This window comes from Perca fluviatilis, chromosome 4 (assembly GCF_010015445.1).
Source record: "Perca fluviatilis chromosome 4, GENO_Pfluv_1.0, whole genome shotgun sequence".
Lineage (NCBI taxonomy): Eukaryota > Metazoa > Chordata > Actinopteri > Perciformes > Percidae > Perca > Perca fluviatilis.
In genome coordinates this window covers 14,304,260-14,324,296 of record NC_053115.1, presented here as the reverse complement: position 1 = coordinate 14,324,296, position 20,037 = coordinate 14,304,260, and the positions used below count along the sequence as shown (strand labels likewise).

Sequence of the window (20,037 nt, the reverse complement as noted above, 5' to 3'; positions counted from 1 at the left end):
TTCATGGACCTCAGCCTCCCTTAAACAAAATGAGCTCACAGTTTGATTTTATGTCCCTCTGTATAGGCCTGCTCATGTAGCCGATCTAGTGTCAGTGAATGTGTCGGCGAAATTTCAGTTTATTTTGAATTGTAAGGAACAGTCTGTGAGCTTTTCTGCAAAGACCCGTGACAACATTATGCGTGTGAGTTTTTTCAGAGCCAATTTATGAGTTCACATTTTCTATTTCATTAATCTACATCTGCTCATTCATTCACTTTGTTAACGCTGGGAACTAGAGAGCCTAAACCTCACTCTGAGTATGAGGCTTAAAGCCGCAGTATTTAGAAAATGTGTTGACTTGTTGGCAGGGTACAATAAATCAAACAGGTGCGCGTGCCTGTGCGTGGCTACTGCGTTTGTGTATGCGTTCACGCGCGAGGTGGTGCCACTCACTGTAATTATGTCGCTGAGAGCTCCTCCTCCGCCCATTTCTTAATCCCTTATATCCGCTAATACCGTGTCAAACATTTCCCCACTAAAGCCCCAGCTGCCGTCAACCAACATAGGCTATCAAAGTTCCTGTTGTGAAGCTCCGAGTTTGGGACAGCTTTTTATTTACCTCCGCTGACGTCTGAGGAGAGAGAAAGGTAAGGAGCCTTTAGAGTTCAGTTTCGGTCATCTTCCTGTGTGGATGACTGAACAACACCTATGCAGCACTAGAGAGCATAGTAAAGTAAAAAGCCGTCAGGTACCCTGGTTTTAAATTATAATCCTGCCTGATAGACACCCCTTTTAAAAATTGGTCTTAATTGAATTTGAGATTTGCTTCGCCAGTTGTAGGCTACAGTACGTTGCTGATTAAGCTTGTGCGGTATTACAAAACGTTTATTGTGGCCCACAGTTTCCTATCCCACAACTTGTGCAGAGAATATAGGTTGATACATGTAGCAGCACAGTCAATATCTCTACAGGCATGGTGTTTAATTCATGATGACACTTAATTATCCATCGTTGGAGCCGAGGCTGAAACTCTGCAACATATAGCCTCTTATCAGTGGCGGATCTAGAAAATTTTACACAGGGTGGCAAAGAGGTCTTTGGCAGGGTAGCATGGGAAGACAGTAGGTGGGAATCCCCATATGAGTGGCAAATAGAATTATCAAATTTATTAAAAGTTTCTCTATCATAGCATTTGTTTTACCTTTATGTGATTATAATCACTGATAAAAAAGACACACTTGTAAATCTTTACATATATAATCCTATACAACAGAAAATAGCCAATAACTGAAAAAACTAGTGCTGTCAAATGATTAAAATATTTAATCGCGATTAATCGGATTAATTTCATAGTTAACTCTGAATAAATCGCAATTAATCTCACATTTTTATCTATTCTAAATGTCCCTTGATTTCTTTTTGTCCCATTATTTTTTTCTCATTTTAATGCTCTTATCAACATGGAAAAGTGGATCGGCTTGCTTTGTGCTTTTGTCGCCTGGCTTTGACGAGGGGGGGCGGAGAATTTGCATCAGCTATGTGCTTGGCCATCAAGTGGTATTTCAGACTAGACGTGTTCAGTTCACAACGACAAAACACACAGATCACTTTGGTCTTATGTAAATGGAACCATTTGGCAACTTTTTAAAAGTAAACTTTCCATTCAGAATCTTATTGGCATCCATTTCGGCGTCTCGCGCTCGCCACCTACTCAAAACCTAACGTTAGCCTGCTACTCTTTGGCCGGCTCGCACGCCCAAACAAGTGTGTGCGGCGTGCCTGTTGTTTTGTTTCCGGTTTAGCGAGATCCGGTGTGGTGTTGTAGTTTTCTAACGTTACTAGTTGTTGCAACAGCATGTGAAAAAAACTACAAATGGGTTTGCGTTAACGCCGTTAATAACGCATTTAACTGACAGCAATAGAAAAAACTTGTAATTTTACTATGGCCACATGACATGTTATGCTACTGTACTGCAATGTATATGGAAGGAGAATAAAAACATACCAAGTCAACCCGTTCTCACTCCGAACTCGTAAAATACGGACGTTTGGACAGTGTCTGTCAGCAACTGAAGCGACATTCTTCTTTTTCCTCTTCTCTTTAACTTATTTCTTCATCTCCTTCTGTAGCCTTCTTCTGCTCTGACCCTCATGGTCTCTCCTGTTAACTGTCTTCTTCTTTATTTCCCTCCTTCTCTTCCTCCTGTGCACCAACTACTCTGGCCTGCAAGAGTCAAGATGTGAAAAGCTCTGATTATCCTTGTATTACATTATAGGCCTACTGTAGGGCCATGTAGCTAATAAGTATAACAAATATAAAATCAGAAAAGATTTATCACATGCACACAACAGTTACTGTATGTTTAGACTACTTAATCCTATTGTACTTGTTATTTTCCTAGTTTGACAGTAAAGGATGTAACATGGTTTAATTTGTGCAGCCTCCTTGCCGTGATATGTGAGAGTAAGGGGATTTTATAGTAATGTTACTGCTTAGCTAATCAAGTAAAAATGATCAGTCTCCTAGTGATCGCCTCACTGTGTAGTGTGTTGTAACGTAACGCCGCCAAAATGGCCATCCTCTGTAAACGTTATGGATTCAAACGTGCCATTTTTTAAGCTGTTCTTATCTTTACTAAAATCAAAACTAATCAGAAGGCAAAATGCACTTACAAATCATAAGGGAGCAGTTTCACTTTTGGCTAACATTAATTAATGGACGCGCTGTTATTGCTGATGCTGAATCACCTTTAGAATACATTACATTTATTACATATTAAACTTTAAGTTACATTGGTGTGTTTAAACTTTATCAGGGGACACTGACTTCACCTTCAGATGCTCTGGGACATCTTAAGGTGCTGACACACAAACCCGATTATTGGCCGTCGGACAGTCTGGCGAGGTCGGTGACCCGAGTCTGTTTGGTGTGTTCCGTGCCGTTGGAGGAGCCGTCGGCGTTCATTTGGGCTGATTTGACTTGTTGAATCGGTCAGTGGGCAGTCGGACTCAATGACCAATTACTGGAAATGACGAGCGGGATGAGCGTGACGAACGCCTCTCAAAATCTGACGAAAATCTTTTAAACTGACCTTTGTCGATCTGAAATGAAGACAGATTCAGCAACTGCACGGCCTATTTCTCGCTTAAAATGTTTTCAGAAACACTTTTCGCTGAACTATTTTTGTAAAATACGAGATCGTATTCCGAGCGAGCCGCCATTATTGTCTGGCTTAGAAATTCGGGAGAAGCAAGACCCACGTGACGCGTTCGTCCAATCAGCTGCCGGTTTTCATTTTTTGGTCGACAATACAGATTACGCAATATACAGTACGCAGAACGTACGCTCAAGTCGGCGTTGCTTCGGTGTGTTCCGAGGCACTTTTTTGACCAACTCTGGGAGACTGATCAGTCCGACTGCCTTTTCTGCCTTTTCGCTCCAGTCTTTGCCGGGATGCAGGGCCACCGCAGCAGACTCGCTGTGTGTGAGCCAGACTGTGTAAACGCCGCTCTGCACGTTTGATGCATGGACATATTTGAGGGCCAGGGGCATAAGATTACATTCACATTTATTCACTTTTGGTCAATTTATTGTTTAATTAAATGCTTTGAAAAGCTTGTGGACATAGTGGCGGTTTGTTTTTAGAAGTACAGTTTTAGAACACCAAAGTTAGTAGATCCGCCCCTGCTCTTATGTTATTACTTATAAGTCCCTGTTGGCAAATCCTCATCTTATCAGAGCTTGTCACACACCTTTGACTCATTTCCATGTTTCTAAAGGTGTCAACTAAAATCTGCATGATTACATTTCATAACTCATTAAGCGTGTGGTACAGTAGGTCTAATTGTCATCGCTGGTGATTCCTCAGATTATTCAGCTAGAAGGGAAGCCCCAGACTGTCTAAATATCTGGAACCAGAAACTGTGGTTGATCAGTGGGTCCTAAAGAGGGGAGTGTTTAAAGAATCACTACTGGTATATGTATTTAAAGAATGAAGGAAAACCAGTTTATGTACATGCACACAGTGGATGACCTAATACCTATTATATGAAAGACTATACCCCCATGGTTCTGCAGCTTTTCTTGCAGTTTTTTTAGTTTAGTTTATTTTGAACATGTTAAAAAATAAAATTAAGGGTGCCTGGGTAGCTCACCTGGTATAAAGAGGCTTAGTCCCTGACGCAGTGGCCACGGATTCAACTCCAACTTGTGTGGCCCTTTGCTGCATGTCATTTCCCCTCTCTCTCCCCTTCCAAGTCTAAGCTGCTCTGTCAGAAATAAAGGCCAAAAATGCCAAAAAAATATATAAAATATAAATAATTTAAATTTAAAAAATAAAAGATAAATAATGTACATTTCAGCATAAGCAAGAAAAATAACAAAAACAAGGTGCCCAGCAAACATATCTTCCAAAATTATTGTAAATGATTCAAATAAGGATTCCCCTTTTCTTGTCCTACCCCCTTTTCCTATTTTTGTACTATATATGTATACATAAATGTACAGTACATCTTCCCACCTACTCGCACATATAGACATGCCTACACATAGACACACATGCATACATACTGTACATGCATATACACATACATACAGTTAACACTTCATCCTGTTGTTGTTCCCCTCACTGTCATTGTCTTCTCTATGCTCGTCAGCTGATCGGCATGGCCTCCTCTGACGATACAGAGGGGTCCTTGACTCCTGTGGATTTTATCCAGCTGCAGCATTACATGGAATGTAAGTTTTAAATTTTCACTTCACTTTTTTTCAACAATTATTATTAGTACCGGCATGTCAATACTGCACCAGCCAATGAGATGGTTTTCTTCTGATTTCTTGCTGGGGAGCTGTGGAGTGTGGGGGCAAACAAAAACACAATCTCTCTTTTGGGAAATCAGTACATCAATAAAGTCAAAATATGTATTATTATGTAAAACTGCCTTTATGTCCACTTATGACTGAATATGTGTATATAAAGAATAATAATAATTTGCAGAGGTGGAATGCAACTAAGTATGTGAACTCAAGTATGCTGTACTTTTCCATTTTATATTACTTTACTTCTCCACTACATTTCTGAGGGAAATATTGTACTTTTTACTTCACATTTATCTGACAGCCAAAAGTTACTTTGCAGATTAAGATTGTAAATACAACACATGTTATCAGCTCATAAAATCACAAACGCATTGTTACAGATTACACCTCCCATATTTACATAATGTAATTGAAATAAGTTCCAGCTAGACCAACTAAAACAGTAGAACACTACTTCACGTTACTGCATCAGTAACAATTGTCAAATCATTTACTGAAATGTATAACAATCACAGTTTTTTTACTTTTGATTTTTCAAGTATGTTTTGCTACGTCTGTAATTTTTGAATGCAAGACTTTTACATGTAATAGTATTTTTTGCAGTGGTGGAATGTAACTAAGTACATTGACTCAAGTAGCTACTGTACTTACTACAAACTTGATGTACTTGAGTCTTTTTTATTTCATACCATTTTCTACCTGTAGTCTACTACAATTATTCAAAGTTTTAGTTTCTAGTTACTTTAAAAATTAAGATTTTTGCATACGAAACATATTAAAAGCTTATAAAATTTGTTGTTTTGGTACAATTGAAACTCAACAGTATATACATGTACGGCTGGTGTGCTATTGGCTGACTGCTGTTTTTACAGCGTGATGTTAGTACGTTTACTTAAGAGAAAAGGTCTGAATACTTTCACCACTGTAGAGGGAAAAACAAAGTCAAGAAGAGAGTGTAACTTTGAAGACGAGCTCACACACTTAAATCAATCAGAATACTTATTCTTCAGTTCATGTCCAGCACAGGAGAGTAAATGGGAGGAAAATGCTGAAACTTCTATGCATGTAACTCCTGTGTGCTAAATATATAGAAACTGAGAGACTAGATTTAAAAGCACATTCTGATTGATGTGGGTGTGCAGACTTTTCTTATACCCTTATGGATCACTGACTTACTTTAATGTGTTTCCAGCTACTCTCAAACTTGAGAATCTCTCCTTGGGGAGATCAGTTTTCACAGAAAGTGAAAGCACCAGTAATCAATAAGCGTCGGACATCTAATAAATGTCTGAGGAAGTTATTCAACACAAAATTGCTCCACATAGATCCTCTGAGGGTCATTCAGCATCAACACAAAAACACAAACAACAACTCCAGGCTGTAAGTGCATGCTTTTCGAGCTAATGCAGAACTGCGTAGACCTGTTGACAGGAAACAAAAAGTGGTACGGGGCTAAAAACATTCTGCTATACACTCAGAAGCTTTGAAAGAAATGAAATGAGTGTGTACTTTAGGCTTTTAGTGTCGAGGTCGGGGGGGATAATGGATGAAAGGATTATTACACCCTCTGGACCTCAGAAAGAACATCTGTTTTACCTCCGACAGCATGTCCCAGATTTAATGTAGGATACACACAGTACGTCCATGTCCACAATTAGTGATGATCTCACATTTGTTTCCAGTTTTAGCATTTAGGAGCCATGTAATTATTATGCTCTCATTTTTAACAACTTTTAATTAATCAACTTTTGATTTTCTTGTTATTCATGTATGGAACAGACAGATAGCACAGATTCATATCAGAAAAATGTTAATGGCATTAAATATAGTTATTTTTCGACTGTCCTTTTTGATTTGTCAATTCACTCACTTTTTGACCTTTCCGATGTTCTCTTTGCAGACAGCAGTTTGAGGGTGAAAGATGTGATCAAGGAGTTTCATCCTGGGGGTCGGCTGGCCCAGCACAGCAATGGAGAGGTAAGTCATGATACTTTATTTTACAGGGTGGCAATTTCCCATTTTTTACTTAACATGCTCATATTATGCTCATTTTCAGGTTTAATTTTCAAAAAACACTATATTTCTGTTGTACTCCACATTGCTGCAGCGCCTCTTTTCACCCTGTGTGTTGAGCTCTTTGTTTTAGCTACAAAGTGAGACATCTCACTTCTGTACTATCTTTGTTGGGAGTCGCACATGTGCAGTAGCTAGGTAAGGACTACTAGCCAGTCAGAAGTGGAGTATGAGGTAGTGCCATGCTAGCAGCTAGACGAGCATTATAACGTGTGCTACAATAGAGCTGTTTGGAGCAGTTGGTGAACAGTGTTTTCTGTTGGAGATAGTAAGTCCCTTTAGGGGGGACTTCGGGCTTTTTCACTTTGTAAACCTATAATGTGCACAAATAGATATATAACACAATAAAGGAAAGGGAAAAAGCCAAAAAGCATAGTATGAGCACTTAAATACATTTTGTATGACGTTTCCCAAAAATAACCATTTAATTTGGTATTAACGATATGGAAAACAGGAATTTCTTCAAACGGAAATCTTCAATTAAAATCGATTTTATATTTATTTAATATTGGAAATTGTATTCTACATACAGTATATGTCGATTTATCTGCTTGACTGTAGATAAATTCACATTTTTGTGCTCTTGGTTGCGCTAGCCGTTATATGACATTTATTAATTTGAAGTGAATCAATTGAACATTGTCTTTTTTCCTGTTGTTATTATTAAATAGTCTTCTCTCAGAAATTGTTAGAGAATTGTCTAGAAATTACAGTTGTGGTAAAATAAAGCATTACAATAAATGTAAATGTTAACACATTATTGTTCTGACCTTGAGTCTCAACAGTGAGATACATTTCTCTCCACAGTGCGTCGATGCAGTGGGTTTCTGTCTGTTTCTCAAGACCTACCTAGAAGTGGATGACTTCCCTGCAGATTTCTGCCAACGCCTTTTTCGGTATTTTCAACATGTGGAGCATGGGTCCACAAAGAGCCCTCTGCCCAAAGGAGGTAAATCATTTTGAAAGCCCGATCTTTTTTTACATGACAGCATGGAGCCGGTGCTAAGAGGAAAAGCTTTACAGTCATGCTCAGCTCAGCAGAGTGTGGTTGTGAATGCACCACATAACATGCTGAAAATAATCAAAGAAAGAAAGAAAGAATGATACGAAGAGTATTTCCTTTTGGACACTTTTATTGTCTCTTTTTTTTATTTTTTATTATCTTGTAGTGCTGCGTCATTTGAATGAAGCCGTAGGTGTGGAGTATTTTTGGAGATTAGTGCACCTGTTCCATTAACAAACCTTTAGTAACATATTTGCATAATAGTTTTATTCCTGCAGTTCTACATTTTCATCTGGAACTGAAAAAGACCCTGTGGTTTTAGACCTCAGGAATGTAATAAAGGTTTCCAGTTTGGTCCAAAGGTTCAGTATTTCTTTATCTTCAGGTGGGGTCTTTCTTCGTGATGTGTCCTGTTACTTCTCAGTGCTGGAGGAAGGACAGCCACGGGAGAAGCTTGAATGTTGGTTTCATCTTTCTTTTGAACTTGTTCTGACATATTTATTATAGTGCAAATGCATTTAATGCTAATTTTTAACACTGATAAATAATTAAGATTAATGATTTGGAAGGTGAAAGGTGAAAAAACAATGGTTGGATCACTGACTGACTTTGTTTTGTTTCTAGTTACTTTCAAACTTTATGATAAAGACTGCAACCAACTCCTGGACAGCTCAGTAAGTTACTCAGAATCACTGACAAGTTGTTCTAACTGCTCTGTGTTTATGATATTTGGGATGCTTTTTTATTCACTTACAAGATTTGACATACATTTCTTGTTTGCAATTAGTTCTGCAAAATGTAATGTTGGTCTTGGACCCCATAACTAACACACAGGACCCACCTGAACAGTCAAGTTATTGGGGGTTCTCAATAAGTAAGCTGATTATTCTCTCTATATATGTAAGTTGAAGGAGCAGCACAGAAAATGCCTCTGACAGTGAACATCCAGCTTACGTGTATCTTGCTGGTGCGACAGCTGGCAACATGGATACAATATGAGCCCACAAATGAGTCCAAACAGTAAATAAAGGCTTATTAATACATTCAACCTCTACAGTGCTGCTCCTCCGCTGCATATTTGAAAAGCGTCCAATAAACAGTCCAATAATCCTAAACCAATCCATTTGCAGAATCATTATCCTTATTTATACGAAGGCCAAAAAAATGTAAACACTTCTTAAGCCAACCTTATCCCAACATTAGCCATCTTCAAAAAAAACAACCAATTGTGGCTAATTCGGGAACAATCTTGCTCTCATATTTAGTTTTTACACTGTGCTCTCTCTCTCTCTGTATACTTTCTTTCCTTTTTCATTTCATTCCATTTTATTTCATCTTTGTCTTATTTTTAATAATGTTAATCTGTATTATTACTTTTCACCAAAAGCCCTACAAGGGACAAGTGTTGTGAATTAGCTTCGGCTAAAAACACTATGATACATACATCAGATGACTGTTAAAGCTTATCTATGTGTTTTGTATCTGTCCCTATCTAAATAAACCTTTAATAATAATAATAATAATAATAATATCATCACTAAACAAACAAGTAATAATCAAATAATAAGACCCAACTGCAATTTGACTACATTTAACTTACAGGAATTTGAATTTTGTGAAGTTGTATACTTACTTAGATTGAGTGGCTGGTTTTGCACACGGCAAAGGTGTAGGGTGTTAAACAGTATTTTGCACATTGATTAAGATGAATGTGGTTACTGTGAATATAAACCCTGTTGTCTCTCCATCAGGAGGTGGATCGTATAATCACCCAGATGATGCGAGCTGCTGATTACCTGGGCTGGGACGTGACTGAACTCAGACCAGTATGAGTCTCATTTTGATGTCTTTTTCATTTTAAAGCTGATTTTAATTCTGTAATTGAATTATTTCTGAATTTTCAGAAAAAAAGTCTACATGAGGGGTGGTAGTAGGAGGATTTGTTTTACATAAGAAAAAACGCTTAATTACAGCAGCTGATAAATGTAAAAGGAAGTTTACTAAGCAGGAGTTAGACGAAAAATAACAAGCAGCTGTTTTTGTATTTGGACAGGTGCTCAAAGACATGATGACAGCGATCGATGTGGATGGCAGTGGGACTGTCACTCTGGAGGAATGGGTGAAGGGAGGCATGACCAACGTGCCTTTACTTGTTCTGCTTGGACTGAAGGTGACAGAACAAAAACATTTGACGCCACATACAACACTTACATTTCCCCACAACATTCCCTGTTTTGTTAATGTTGCTAGGAATAAGCCAACTCCAAATGGTAACTTTAGGAGGTTCGAGTTCTGAAGCGAAGCTTACCCCCTTTGCTAGTCCACACAGCATTCTGGGATATGAGAAACACGTGCTCTGGTTTATTGACATTTCTTTAAACCAATCACAATCGCCATGGGCCAGACAGAGCCCCGGTGCCGCTGCAAAATAGCCTCGGGAAGGAACTTGTTTTGGTGGAACGTGTGTACTTTCAAAAGTTGTTTTAGTTGTGCAACAGAAAATTCAGATTGGACAGATAGTCTAGCTAGCTGTCTGGATTTTCCCTACAGAGATCTGAGGAGCAGTTAACCATAAATACGAGATACACAGACATACGACTGAATTTCCAACAGCACTGGAACAATCCTGGAAGTGGAATGTCGTGGATATAGACTAATTTTAGTTTGATCAACTATGGTTCCTGTTCTCTTTTATTTAGTCCCTTTGTCTTCCCCTCACCCGCAGATGACAGAGAGGGATGGACAGCATATTTGGAGGATGAAGCACTTTAACAGGCCGACCTACTGCAATGTGTGTCAGAGCATGCTGCTCGGCCTCGGGAAGCAGGGACTCTGCTGCACCTGTAAGCGCTCACAGCCACCATCAGGGGGCAGCCACGCACCTCACACACAGTACAAATGAAGTGGAGGAGTCACACCTTTTCTAGTTCACTTGCACTGTATTATTTGTCTCTCTCTCTCTCTCTCTCTCTCTCTCTCTCTCTCTCTCTCTCTCTATATATATATATATATATATATATATATATATATATATATATATATATATAATCCTATAAGTTTTAGCGGCGGAAGCTTTATATTGACCTCAGTCACCTCTGTAATATTTGTTCTTCTTCCTCAGGTTGCAAGTACACCGTCCACAGTCAGTGTGCCAACAAGAATCCCGAACCCTGTGCTCGTACTTTTGTTAAATCTAAATCGACGATTGGTGTAAGGACACACACAACTACTCCACTCACTTTGGAATTATTTTTGTTTTTCAAACTTACAGTTACATTTACACGAGCATTTGAGTTGTAAGTGAAAGGATAAGTCCGGTGATAATCTATGTTTTTGTTATTGTCTACAAATCGTATGAAAACCAATCAAAAAACAAAACCAACAATGCATTAGATCGTCTCTCAATATTTCTTCCAACTTCCCTACTCAGTCTGTGGCATCTGGCCCTGATCCAATTTTTTTTCTACTGTTAAACAAGTCACAAATATATAGTTAAAAAAAAGATTGATATACATTTGGTGTATGTGGGATTGACTCAAAATAAACTACAGTGTGCATGTAAATCGTAATGAAGGTGTTTTTGGACAACAATGAAGCTTTACTTCTATGGAAATGAAATCAGGCTGTGGATATACAGACAATACTTGATGATTAATTCATGTTGGTTTTGGTCATTTCATGACATTTGCTGACAATGACAAAATATCTCTTATCTTTTAAAGTCTTTTTTTTTTTTTAAACCAAATCTGTAAAAAAAAAAAAGCTAGCAAATGGACCTTGAGTTTTTGTTGTTATTGTTGTTGTCAAACTACTGTTGTCAAGGTCAATAATGAACTGAAGGCTCACATTTGTCATGTGAATATATCCCTGTCAGTTCTCTTTTTACTGACCAAAAACCAAACGGCAGCAACAGTAAACACATTACCGACAGGGAACACCAAAGTGCATTAGTCGGTAATAAGTGCAGCCCATCCATGTTTTTTAAGTGCAGATTACAGCCGGCACAGTCTGCTCTGCCCATCTGCTAAATGTCCTGATTTTGCTCAAATATGGACAATGATGTGTTCACTGTCTTGTTCCGGTGTAGTGTCGCAACCACAACTCACGATCTGTGATGGCTCACAACAGTGAACTGGCCAAGTTTCGTCAGCTGCTTCCGGAGGTTTGATGTGCATGTGTGCTTTATATTTGATCTGTTGTCAATGGTTATCCAAAAATTCATAAATCTAAATTTAACTTCCACAGCTGCTCTAAGAAGGGTGTGATCTGTTCGGATTATTTTAAATTCAACTATAACATCATTTTTCCTGCAGCCATTCAGAGCTTGGGTTGGGTTGGCACCACTGTAGTGAACATGAACGTTGGTCCTGGAGCAGAAGTTGGATATAATCTAAGTAGTTAGAAATGGACAAGGAACTAACAGTCATGGTTCTGCTTCCATTGATCAAACTGTCCATCTTATTAAAAAGTGAATTACACCTTTTCCTCAACCTCTCCTTTTCTACTCCTCTGTGTCTCAGGTAGCGGCTCACGACTGGATCAGAGCTGACTGTAACTCCTCCAAGTGTCAGGTCTGCCACAAGAAGATCAAAACTGTAGCGGGGAAGCGTTGTGTGTGGTGCCAGGAGATGGTGAGGAGTGTGTGCGTGTTTGGACATTAATGAATGAATTAGGGAGGATCTCTTTTTTTTCTATGTTCACTGAGTCTTGTCTCCTTTTAAGCGTCATGATGAGTGTCTTTTGTCTGGCTTGTCGTCCTGTGATTGTGGGCCACTTAGAGATCATATACTGCCTCCGTGGGCCATATACGCTGTCTCAAAGGTAATATGAACAGCACCATATATTTGGCTTTAGCAGATTTAGATTTTTAGGATTATTGTCAGTTAATTGTCTGTCTGTTGTTTCATTGTCCTATGTTTCCTGCAGGAGGAGGACACTAGCTTGTTAAACGTCACCCCTGATGGCCACATCCTGCAGGTCTGCTGTTGTCACATATTCCTACACTCTCATTCCTTTTCCAACTTTACACTCATGTGTTTTTTCTGTGAGGCCTAGTTCAAGTTGTCTGCTCAAACTACCATCTCCATATCATTGCTTTTGGAAGAGGTAATTTTAGTGATTTGTCATGTTATTTTCACAAGATTTTCATGTTAAAAAAGAATGTGCCAGTGTCTTTGTAATCTGATTGGTTCTGTTCAGTGTGTTGAATGAAGTCCTGGACAAATACGCCTGTCATGGTTATGTCCGCTTCAGCTGAGACAAGCCCACCGATCCAAAATATATCTAAATACACTGCTTCACTGTGTCAGTTGAATATTCCTAAAATCTAAAAATATCTACCATGGCAATTACTATATATCATCATAATGTTTGAATATTAAAGAAATCCAACTTTTTTAGTGCGAGACAGGACACAAAGATGGCGCATGGTGGTCATGTATAAACTAAGACTATTTTCTTTGAAAACCCCAAAGTCTTCATTATTCAACAGCAGCAGAAGTTTGAATGACGCTGCCTCAAAAGTTATTATATACAATCTGTACAGTAACCTGACTCACAGCATGTGTCCATGTATCCTTACATATCATGTACTACTGTATGTGTTTTTCAGATGAGACACATATAATCTATCAGATCTTAATCTGTCATGTATTCTTCTTCAGATTGTCCCGATTCCAGACACCCACCCTCTGCTGGTGTTTGTGAACCCAAAAAGTGGAGGAAAGCAGGGTCAACGGTAAGCAGCTTAAAGTCTTGATATGTTTATGTAACTTTATTTCCCTTCTAGTGTAAAATAAATCTACAGTGTATTCATTTTTATGTCACTTAGAATATCAATGTGGTCCCTGTCACTTCCTGGATGTGTCATTTTGTGTGTGTGTGCATCTCAATGTGTTTCACAGAGTGCTCAGGAAGTTTCAGTACCTGCTGAACCCACGTCAAGTGTACAACCTTTCCAACGGAGGTCCTGCACCAGGGTACAGTAAACGTTTACCACTATACCTGTGTGTATTCTCTAACTATATAGTTTAGAGAATATTATAGATCCGAGACGGAAGTGACAGAAGGGCGGGACTCAGAGAAAAAAGTTGTAATTACAAATAGCACCCACAGACATCATAGTAAGGCTACTGATATTTCAGATATTTCGCGTACACATTTGACTTTCTCCACATTAATGTTGTCTTTGTTTCCTCAGACTACACTTCTTCCGCAACCTGCGTGAGTACAGGATCTTGGTGTGTGGAGGAGATGGCACCGTTGGGTGGCTACTGGATGCTATAGGTACTGTGGCTCCTTTTGTGGGTTTCCGAGAGGTAATTAAGATAACCATCCCTAAGGCTAAATAATATACCTGTGATTTCAGACAAAGAAAACCTGCAGGTGCGTCCTCCAGTAGCTGTCCTGCCTCTGGGCACCGGGAATGACCTGGCTCGCTGTCTTCGCTGGGGAGGAGGTAAAACCATCAGCACGTTAACTCTACACCATCACTGAGGTATTTGCACCGACTTTGGAGCCATTGTTGACTTCTTCTGTAATCCTGCGAAAGGCTACGATGGGTCAGACTTGAGAGAGATCCTGAAGGAGATCGAAGCTAGCCAGTTGGTTCTCATGGACCGCTGGAGCATCCAGGTGATACCAGACGACCCCCAAGAGGCAGGAGACCCTGTGCCCTTCCAGATCATTAACAACTACTTCTCTATTGGAGTGGTGAGTCACTGCCTCAGCTGGAAAGAATGATAACATCACATATGATTATAGATGGATTTCTTTAACCAAAAAAAAAAGTGCAAAAAAAAACATTTCTTACAATTTCTTATTGACGTACACAGAAATGTGAATACATTATTCAAAATATGACTTTGACAGGATGCCTCTATCGCTCATCGCTTCCACTCCATGAGAGAGAAACACCCCCAGAGATTCAACAGCAGGTGAGGATTCACGCTAACTGTAAACAAAGAGTGTTTTCTGATGAAAAGTGTAACAGAGCTCTTTTTTAAAATCAATACAGGTTAAGTTGTTGTTTTCTATTGTTTTTAAGAATGAAGAACAAACTTTGGTATTTTGAGTTTGCCACTACGGAGACCATCTCTGCGTCTTGCAAGAAGCTGAAGGAGTGTCTAACGATTGAGGTTAGAATATCTGATATAGTCATGTAGCTGTTGTGCCCAAAGTAATTATTTGTAATTCACATAATTGCTTTTTTTTCAGTTGCGTAAACAAGTTGTTGTTGTTTTTTGCCTTCACCAGTGCTGTGGGAGGACCCTGGACCTGAGCAGCATGTCTCTGGAGGGCATAGCTGTCCTCAACATACCCAGCATGCACGGAGGCTCCAACCTTTGGGGCGAGTCCAAGAAGCCTGATAGCGTGACAGAGGTGGAGCACAGTGAGGTTATCACTGACGCTGACCTTTTAAAAACGATCTCTCAAGGTCTGTACTTTCATAAATCACCACATTTGTTTGTGTCCGAATATTGTCAGTTAGCCCTCCCTGCGTGCGTGTGGATCCCGTCAAGCTGGTTGTTTTTAAAGCTGATTTAATCTTTTAGACACTTTGGTTTTTTTTGTGTGTGTGTGTTTCGTTACTCCGCAGATATGAGTGATGAGCGTTTGGAAGTGGTGGGGCTGGAAGGAGCCATAGAGATGGGACAGATCTACAGTGGACTGAAGAGAGCCGGGCACAGACTGGCACAGACTTACCAAATTACCATCAGGTTGTTTACTTTTACCTACAGGTGGATCATGACAATAATAAAACAAAAACAACAACAACAACAAGCATGTACCTTATGTGGTTATTGTTTTGGATTGCATTTTATTGTCAGGTGTTCCTGGTATTTTATTTCTCTCTATGCAGTCTGATGCAAACAGACACACATTTGACACAACGTTCAGGTACAGTATAAATAGTACAGTATATTTAAATCTCACTTTCTCTCCTCCCTGTGTGCAGGACAATCAAAGCCCTGCCCATGCAAATTGATGGGGAGCCCTGGATGCAGCCTCCATGTACTGTAAGTGTTATTAACCAATTTAATTCAGTGCCAAGAGTCAAGACCATGTTATTTCTATGGTCAAGACTCATATTAGATTTGATAAAGCCAGTGGTTACAGCATCGTAGTGTACAACACAGTTCAATTCATCCATAGATTTATTTGGTTACTGTGGCAGAGACACGTTGCCACTACAGCACAAACACAGTTAGTATTCACCCTGATTATGTTTATCTGTATGAGCTGGTTGAAGCCAAATTTAATCTGTGAGGGATCAGGGCTGTCATACTGTAAAATCTGCAAGTGTTTGAGGGTTCTCTTTTTTTTGTACATTATATTACATTAATTTTATCCAAAGTGACTTACAGTTATCGCACCAATACATTGTGTGCAATTTCACCTATCCCAAAATATATACAGTAAGTGGTGTAGCCAGACCATATACCAGCACTGGTACAGCCCTGTGAGGATAGGTCTAGCGATGCCAGGCTATAACCTTCATGAAGAAGGGAGGATTTATTGCAGGACTGTTATATTAGACTGCATAATAAACTGGCAACTGAGTGTTTGGAGCCCTTTCACCCTGTTATACTCACTGATCATGCAGGTGACGTCATTTACAGTGAGGAAGAATTCAGTGCTCAGGGCTGAGGGTGGATATTGGAACTTGGCCAAAAAAAGCTGAAATAACACAGGAAGTGATGTATCTTCAAAGTAAAAGTACATTTTGTAAATGTTTGGATAAATGGAACAATTTAAATTTTATTTAATTACAGACAGAATATTTGTTTCACTAGACAATTTGGAAGGTTTGTTTTCTTCTAATTTATCAAGGTTTCTTAAGGCATCTTATACATTTCACTGAGCTGATCAAATATTATGCATCACTTTAAAGGAATTTTGAATACAAATAATGAAACCAAAATTGTTTTATTTATTTATTTATTATAGATCCACATAACTCACAAGAACCAAGCTAAAATGCTGATGGCTGCACCAACAAAACCAACTGGCTTCTTTAACCTCAAGTAAATTAACGCGTCCACTACATCCTCCAATCTGCTGAGTCACAACAGAACATCTATATTATCTTGAATGACGCAGGATGAGTATTTAAAAGAGAGCATCCATCGCTGAGTGTGTAACTGTGTGTTTCTATTATTAAGCATTATTGTGTATGTCTTTTGCACTCTAATTCCTGATAAAATTCTAAATAATTTCAAAGTACAGACAGTTTGCACTCAGGCAGAGACCACACTGACAGGCCAAATCAAAAGTGCAAATTGCACTACTCAGTCTGATCACTGCTATTGTGTGCCAACTTAAATGCAATGCATCCTTTTGTTTTCTGTAAATAAAAGAGCACAGCATCTTCTACGGTAGACTGATACAGAATACATTTGCTTATTGTGTATGTCGTGAGAGCTTTTTTGTGCTTAATCAAATTTACAGTAGTTTCATCTGTACTTCCTAATGCAGCTAGTGATAAACTTGCTTTTGCCTTCAGAAGCTCACAGCAGCTCACCCTTGTTCAACAACACTATCCTACCTGTCTGTTCTTGTGTCTTTCACTGTCAGTTTTCATCCAACTAAAAGAAAAATATATAATGTAATAATGTCAGTGTTTTTTTTACTGTCTCTTAGATAGGAGGAGAATTATTTGAGAAACACTTGACAGAATATAAATGTGGCGACATAAAGATTTGATCCACAGTTATAACTGAGTCCTGAAAGTGCTGGGCAGAGGGGGTTTGATAGAGATTTCCCAAATTTTCCAAGTTCAGTGTAAAAAAACGCATTCCATTGAATTTAATACATTAAGGTGCACTGGACAAGAGTTGCGTTAGTTTTCTAGCTGTTGTCCTGTAGCTTTGCTGACAATTTATGTATTTGCATCATCTTTGTAACAAGATTCTCCCATTGCTTATGCTTCTTAAAACAGTCAAACAATACAGAGATACCTTCAGAAATCTAATGAAGTCAGATATTTCCCACCCAATATTTCTATTTTGTGACTGGAGAAATGTTGGGCGAAAATGCTGATGTTAAGATTGTGTTTCAGTGATGTGCATTATGTGTCTTCAACCTTCTGGGGTCAGTCTTATGTTGGATTTTCAGTGTATGAATATACATGTAACATGCTTGCATTATTCTTATTATTGTATTATCTTGTCTTAATTTTAAATTGTGTAGTTGCTCGCATGTGTTTCGACAATATTGCATATTCAGTTTCAGTGAGGCTCATACAGCATTGAATTGTTCTCAGAAAGAATTACAATATGTTGCTCCCATTACAAGTAACTTTGTTATATACTATCTGACCTATTTATATTTGTGGAAATATCACTATTAGTTGCAGCTGAATAATATGCTCTCAATGGTTTGGTTACACTGGAATAATGGAGACTTTTACCATAAGGTGCTAGTGTTTATTATGAGGATACAGAAAATGTTCAACGAAATCTTAAACTTTTAAAGGACAAAAGGCAGCATATTCAAATGTTAACATGGCCATATGACTTGCATACTGCTTATACTTAATTGCTGGAATTGTTGGGGCTTTGTAAATTATAGAGTGTGGTCTAGACCTACTCTATCTGTAAAGTGTCTCGAGATAACTCTTGTTATGATTTGATACTATAAATAAAATTTAAATTGAAATATACTGTAAAGTAGAACAATACAAAAATTTGCCTGTAAAAACATCTTTAACATAGTGTAGTGCACTCCTAATGCTTATCTGCCATAAAGAAAGTTTATCAGCAAGTACTGACTTGTGTATTTATTTGAAGTATTGTGGGTATGCAGTGTTACTCTGCATGCAGCCCACTTATTGAAATCGAAAGTTGCTTAAATCTCCCTAATGCCAAAGCATGACAACATATAGTTTGGAGTATTAATTTTAAAAGTAAAAAAAAATCTAAATAAATCGAATTTAAAAAAGAAAATCCTGCATTTAGACACTTTTCAAGAGGAAACATGAGTGATTGCAGTAATAAAAGTTCATATTGAGTCAAAAGTCTCTGTCTGCTGTTTTTGAGCTTTCAATACTAGTGCAGTGCCCGTTGAAAATGTACCTGTTTGGAAAGGGCCGATTGCTTGGCCTGTGGTATTACTGCTTGTAGATTTCATTAAAACCAAATTGTACCCCAAAATTACTTGCAGAAGGACCCCAAACCACTTCATATGCAACTCCCCTGTATACCCTACTACTAACTTACTGATTTACCCGACAGAGAACGTTGCAGATTCAGAATGTAGCCTAATCACAAAATATCACAATGAAAATGTGGCATAACCAGACATTAGCCTCATGGACTCATGGACTCATGGCAGTGCGCTATCCACCCGTCCCCGGCCCGTTATGAGAGCTAATCAGTACATACTGTATCTGCGTTAATCAACCACCATAACCGGACTGTGTGTGTGTGTGTGTGTGTGTGCAGAGAGAGAGAGACGGTGTTGTCTCTTGTAGGATCTTTAACAATTTAGTGGCTTGATAGCTCCGAGATTTTCTTGCATTGCACAGCGCCGTGAAGGAATAATCTCTGAGATTAGCCTACTTTATATATTCTGCCTCTGGTTAGAAGTGGTGAATGTAGGCTACAGCTCACAGCAACTTAATGCTATATAGTGTGTGGCTTTTGTTTGATATTTAGTGTTGGCAAATGGCTTTTTGTTGAGTTTCCTCTTAGCGAAAAAATAGACACGGAAAAGCGTAGCGCCTTTTTTTCGCCAACCTTATTCCACACAACAGTCGTGATGTTCCTTTCAGCTATCCGCCCGTGCTCCAGGAAAGTGAAGAGAAGTAAGTTTGGTGTATCCCGCAATCATGTAGCTAACATTGTAAGCAGGAAAAGAGTCTAATGGCGCTTTTCCATTACATGGTACCTGCTCGACTCGCCTCGACTCTACTCGCCTTTTTTGGTTTTCCATTACGAAAAAAAGTACCTGGTAACTGCTAACAGATACTTTTTTTTAGTACCACCTCAGTCGAGGAGTTTGCGCAAGGGTGCAGGCGGGCGAGGTGTGCGTGAAAACCTGCAGGCTACAGATTGGTGGGAAAGAATCGTCACTGATCACTGAATTGACGGGGGTGTCCTGACCAACCCAGCGTTTTTAAATAGTTTAGCCAGCGGTGTTTTTTTGCTGCCTCCAGCTT

General features: G+C 38.9%; 1 protein-coding gene across 2 annotated transcripts; it reads left to right on the top strand.

Moving 5' to 3' along the window:
* The first annotated feature begins 471 nt into the window (after nucleotides 1-471).
* dgkab (diacylglycerol kinase, alpha b) lies at nucleotides 472-18,894 on the top strand. 2 transcript variants are annotated; one of them, XM_039798653.1, is made up of 25 exons: nucleotides 472-629; nucleotides 4,639-4,720; nucleotides 6,702-6,778; nucleotides 7,682-7,823; nucleotides 8,263-8,337; nucleotides 8,502-8,551; nucleotides 9,629-9,703; nucleotides 9,931-10,047; nucleotides 10,603-10,720; nucleotides 10,999-11,087; nucleotides 11,965-12,039; nucleotides 12,398-12,508; nucleotides 12,600-12,698; nucleotides 12,804-12,854; nucleotides 13,541-13,614; nucleotides 13,781-13,855; nucleotides 14,077-14,162; nucleotides 14,245-14,334; nucleotides 14,428-14,588; nucleotides 14,748-14,812; nucleotides 14,923-15,013; nucleotides 15,132-15,312; nucleotides 15,475-15,595; nucleotides 15,835-15,895; nucleotides 16,827-18,894. In XM_039798653.1, the coding sequence occupies exons 2-25, from the start codon at nucleotides 4,648-4,650 to the stop codon at nucleotides 16,905-16,907; spliced, it is 2,238 nt and encodes a 745-aa protein (XP_039654587.1). In that variant the 5' UTR covers nucleotides 472-629; nucleotides 4,639-4,647; the 3' UTR covers nucleotides 16,908-18,894. The 2 variants fall into 2 exon arrangements, with proteins under 2 accessions (XP_039654587.1, XP_039654588.1); XM_039798654.1 differs by lacking the exon at nucleotides 11,965-12,039.
* Nucleotides 18,895-20,037: the final 1,143 nt, after the last annotated feature.

Excerpts from the sequence above, each read along its gene's own strand:
- dgkab (XM_039798653.1), top strand. The coding sequence starts at position 4,648 with ATGGCCTCCTCTGACGATACAGAGGGGTCCTTGACTCCTGTGGATTTT. Across the intron at positions 7,824-8,262 it reads GAGCCCTCTGCCCAAAGGAG|GTGGGGTCTTTCTTCGTGAT; the intron begins GTAAATCATTTT and ends CTTTATCTTCAG. Across the intron at positions 15,014-15,131 it reads AGGAGTGTCTAACGATTGAG|TGCTGTGGGAGGACCCTGGA; the intron begins GTTAGAATATCT and ends TGCCTTCACCAG.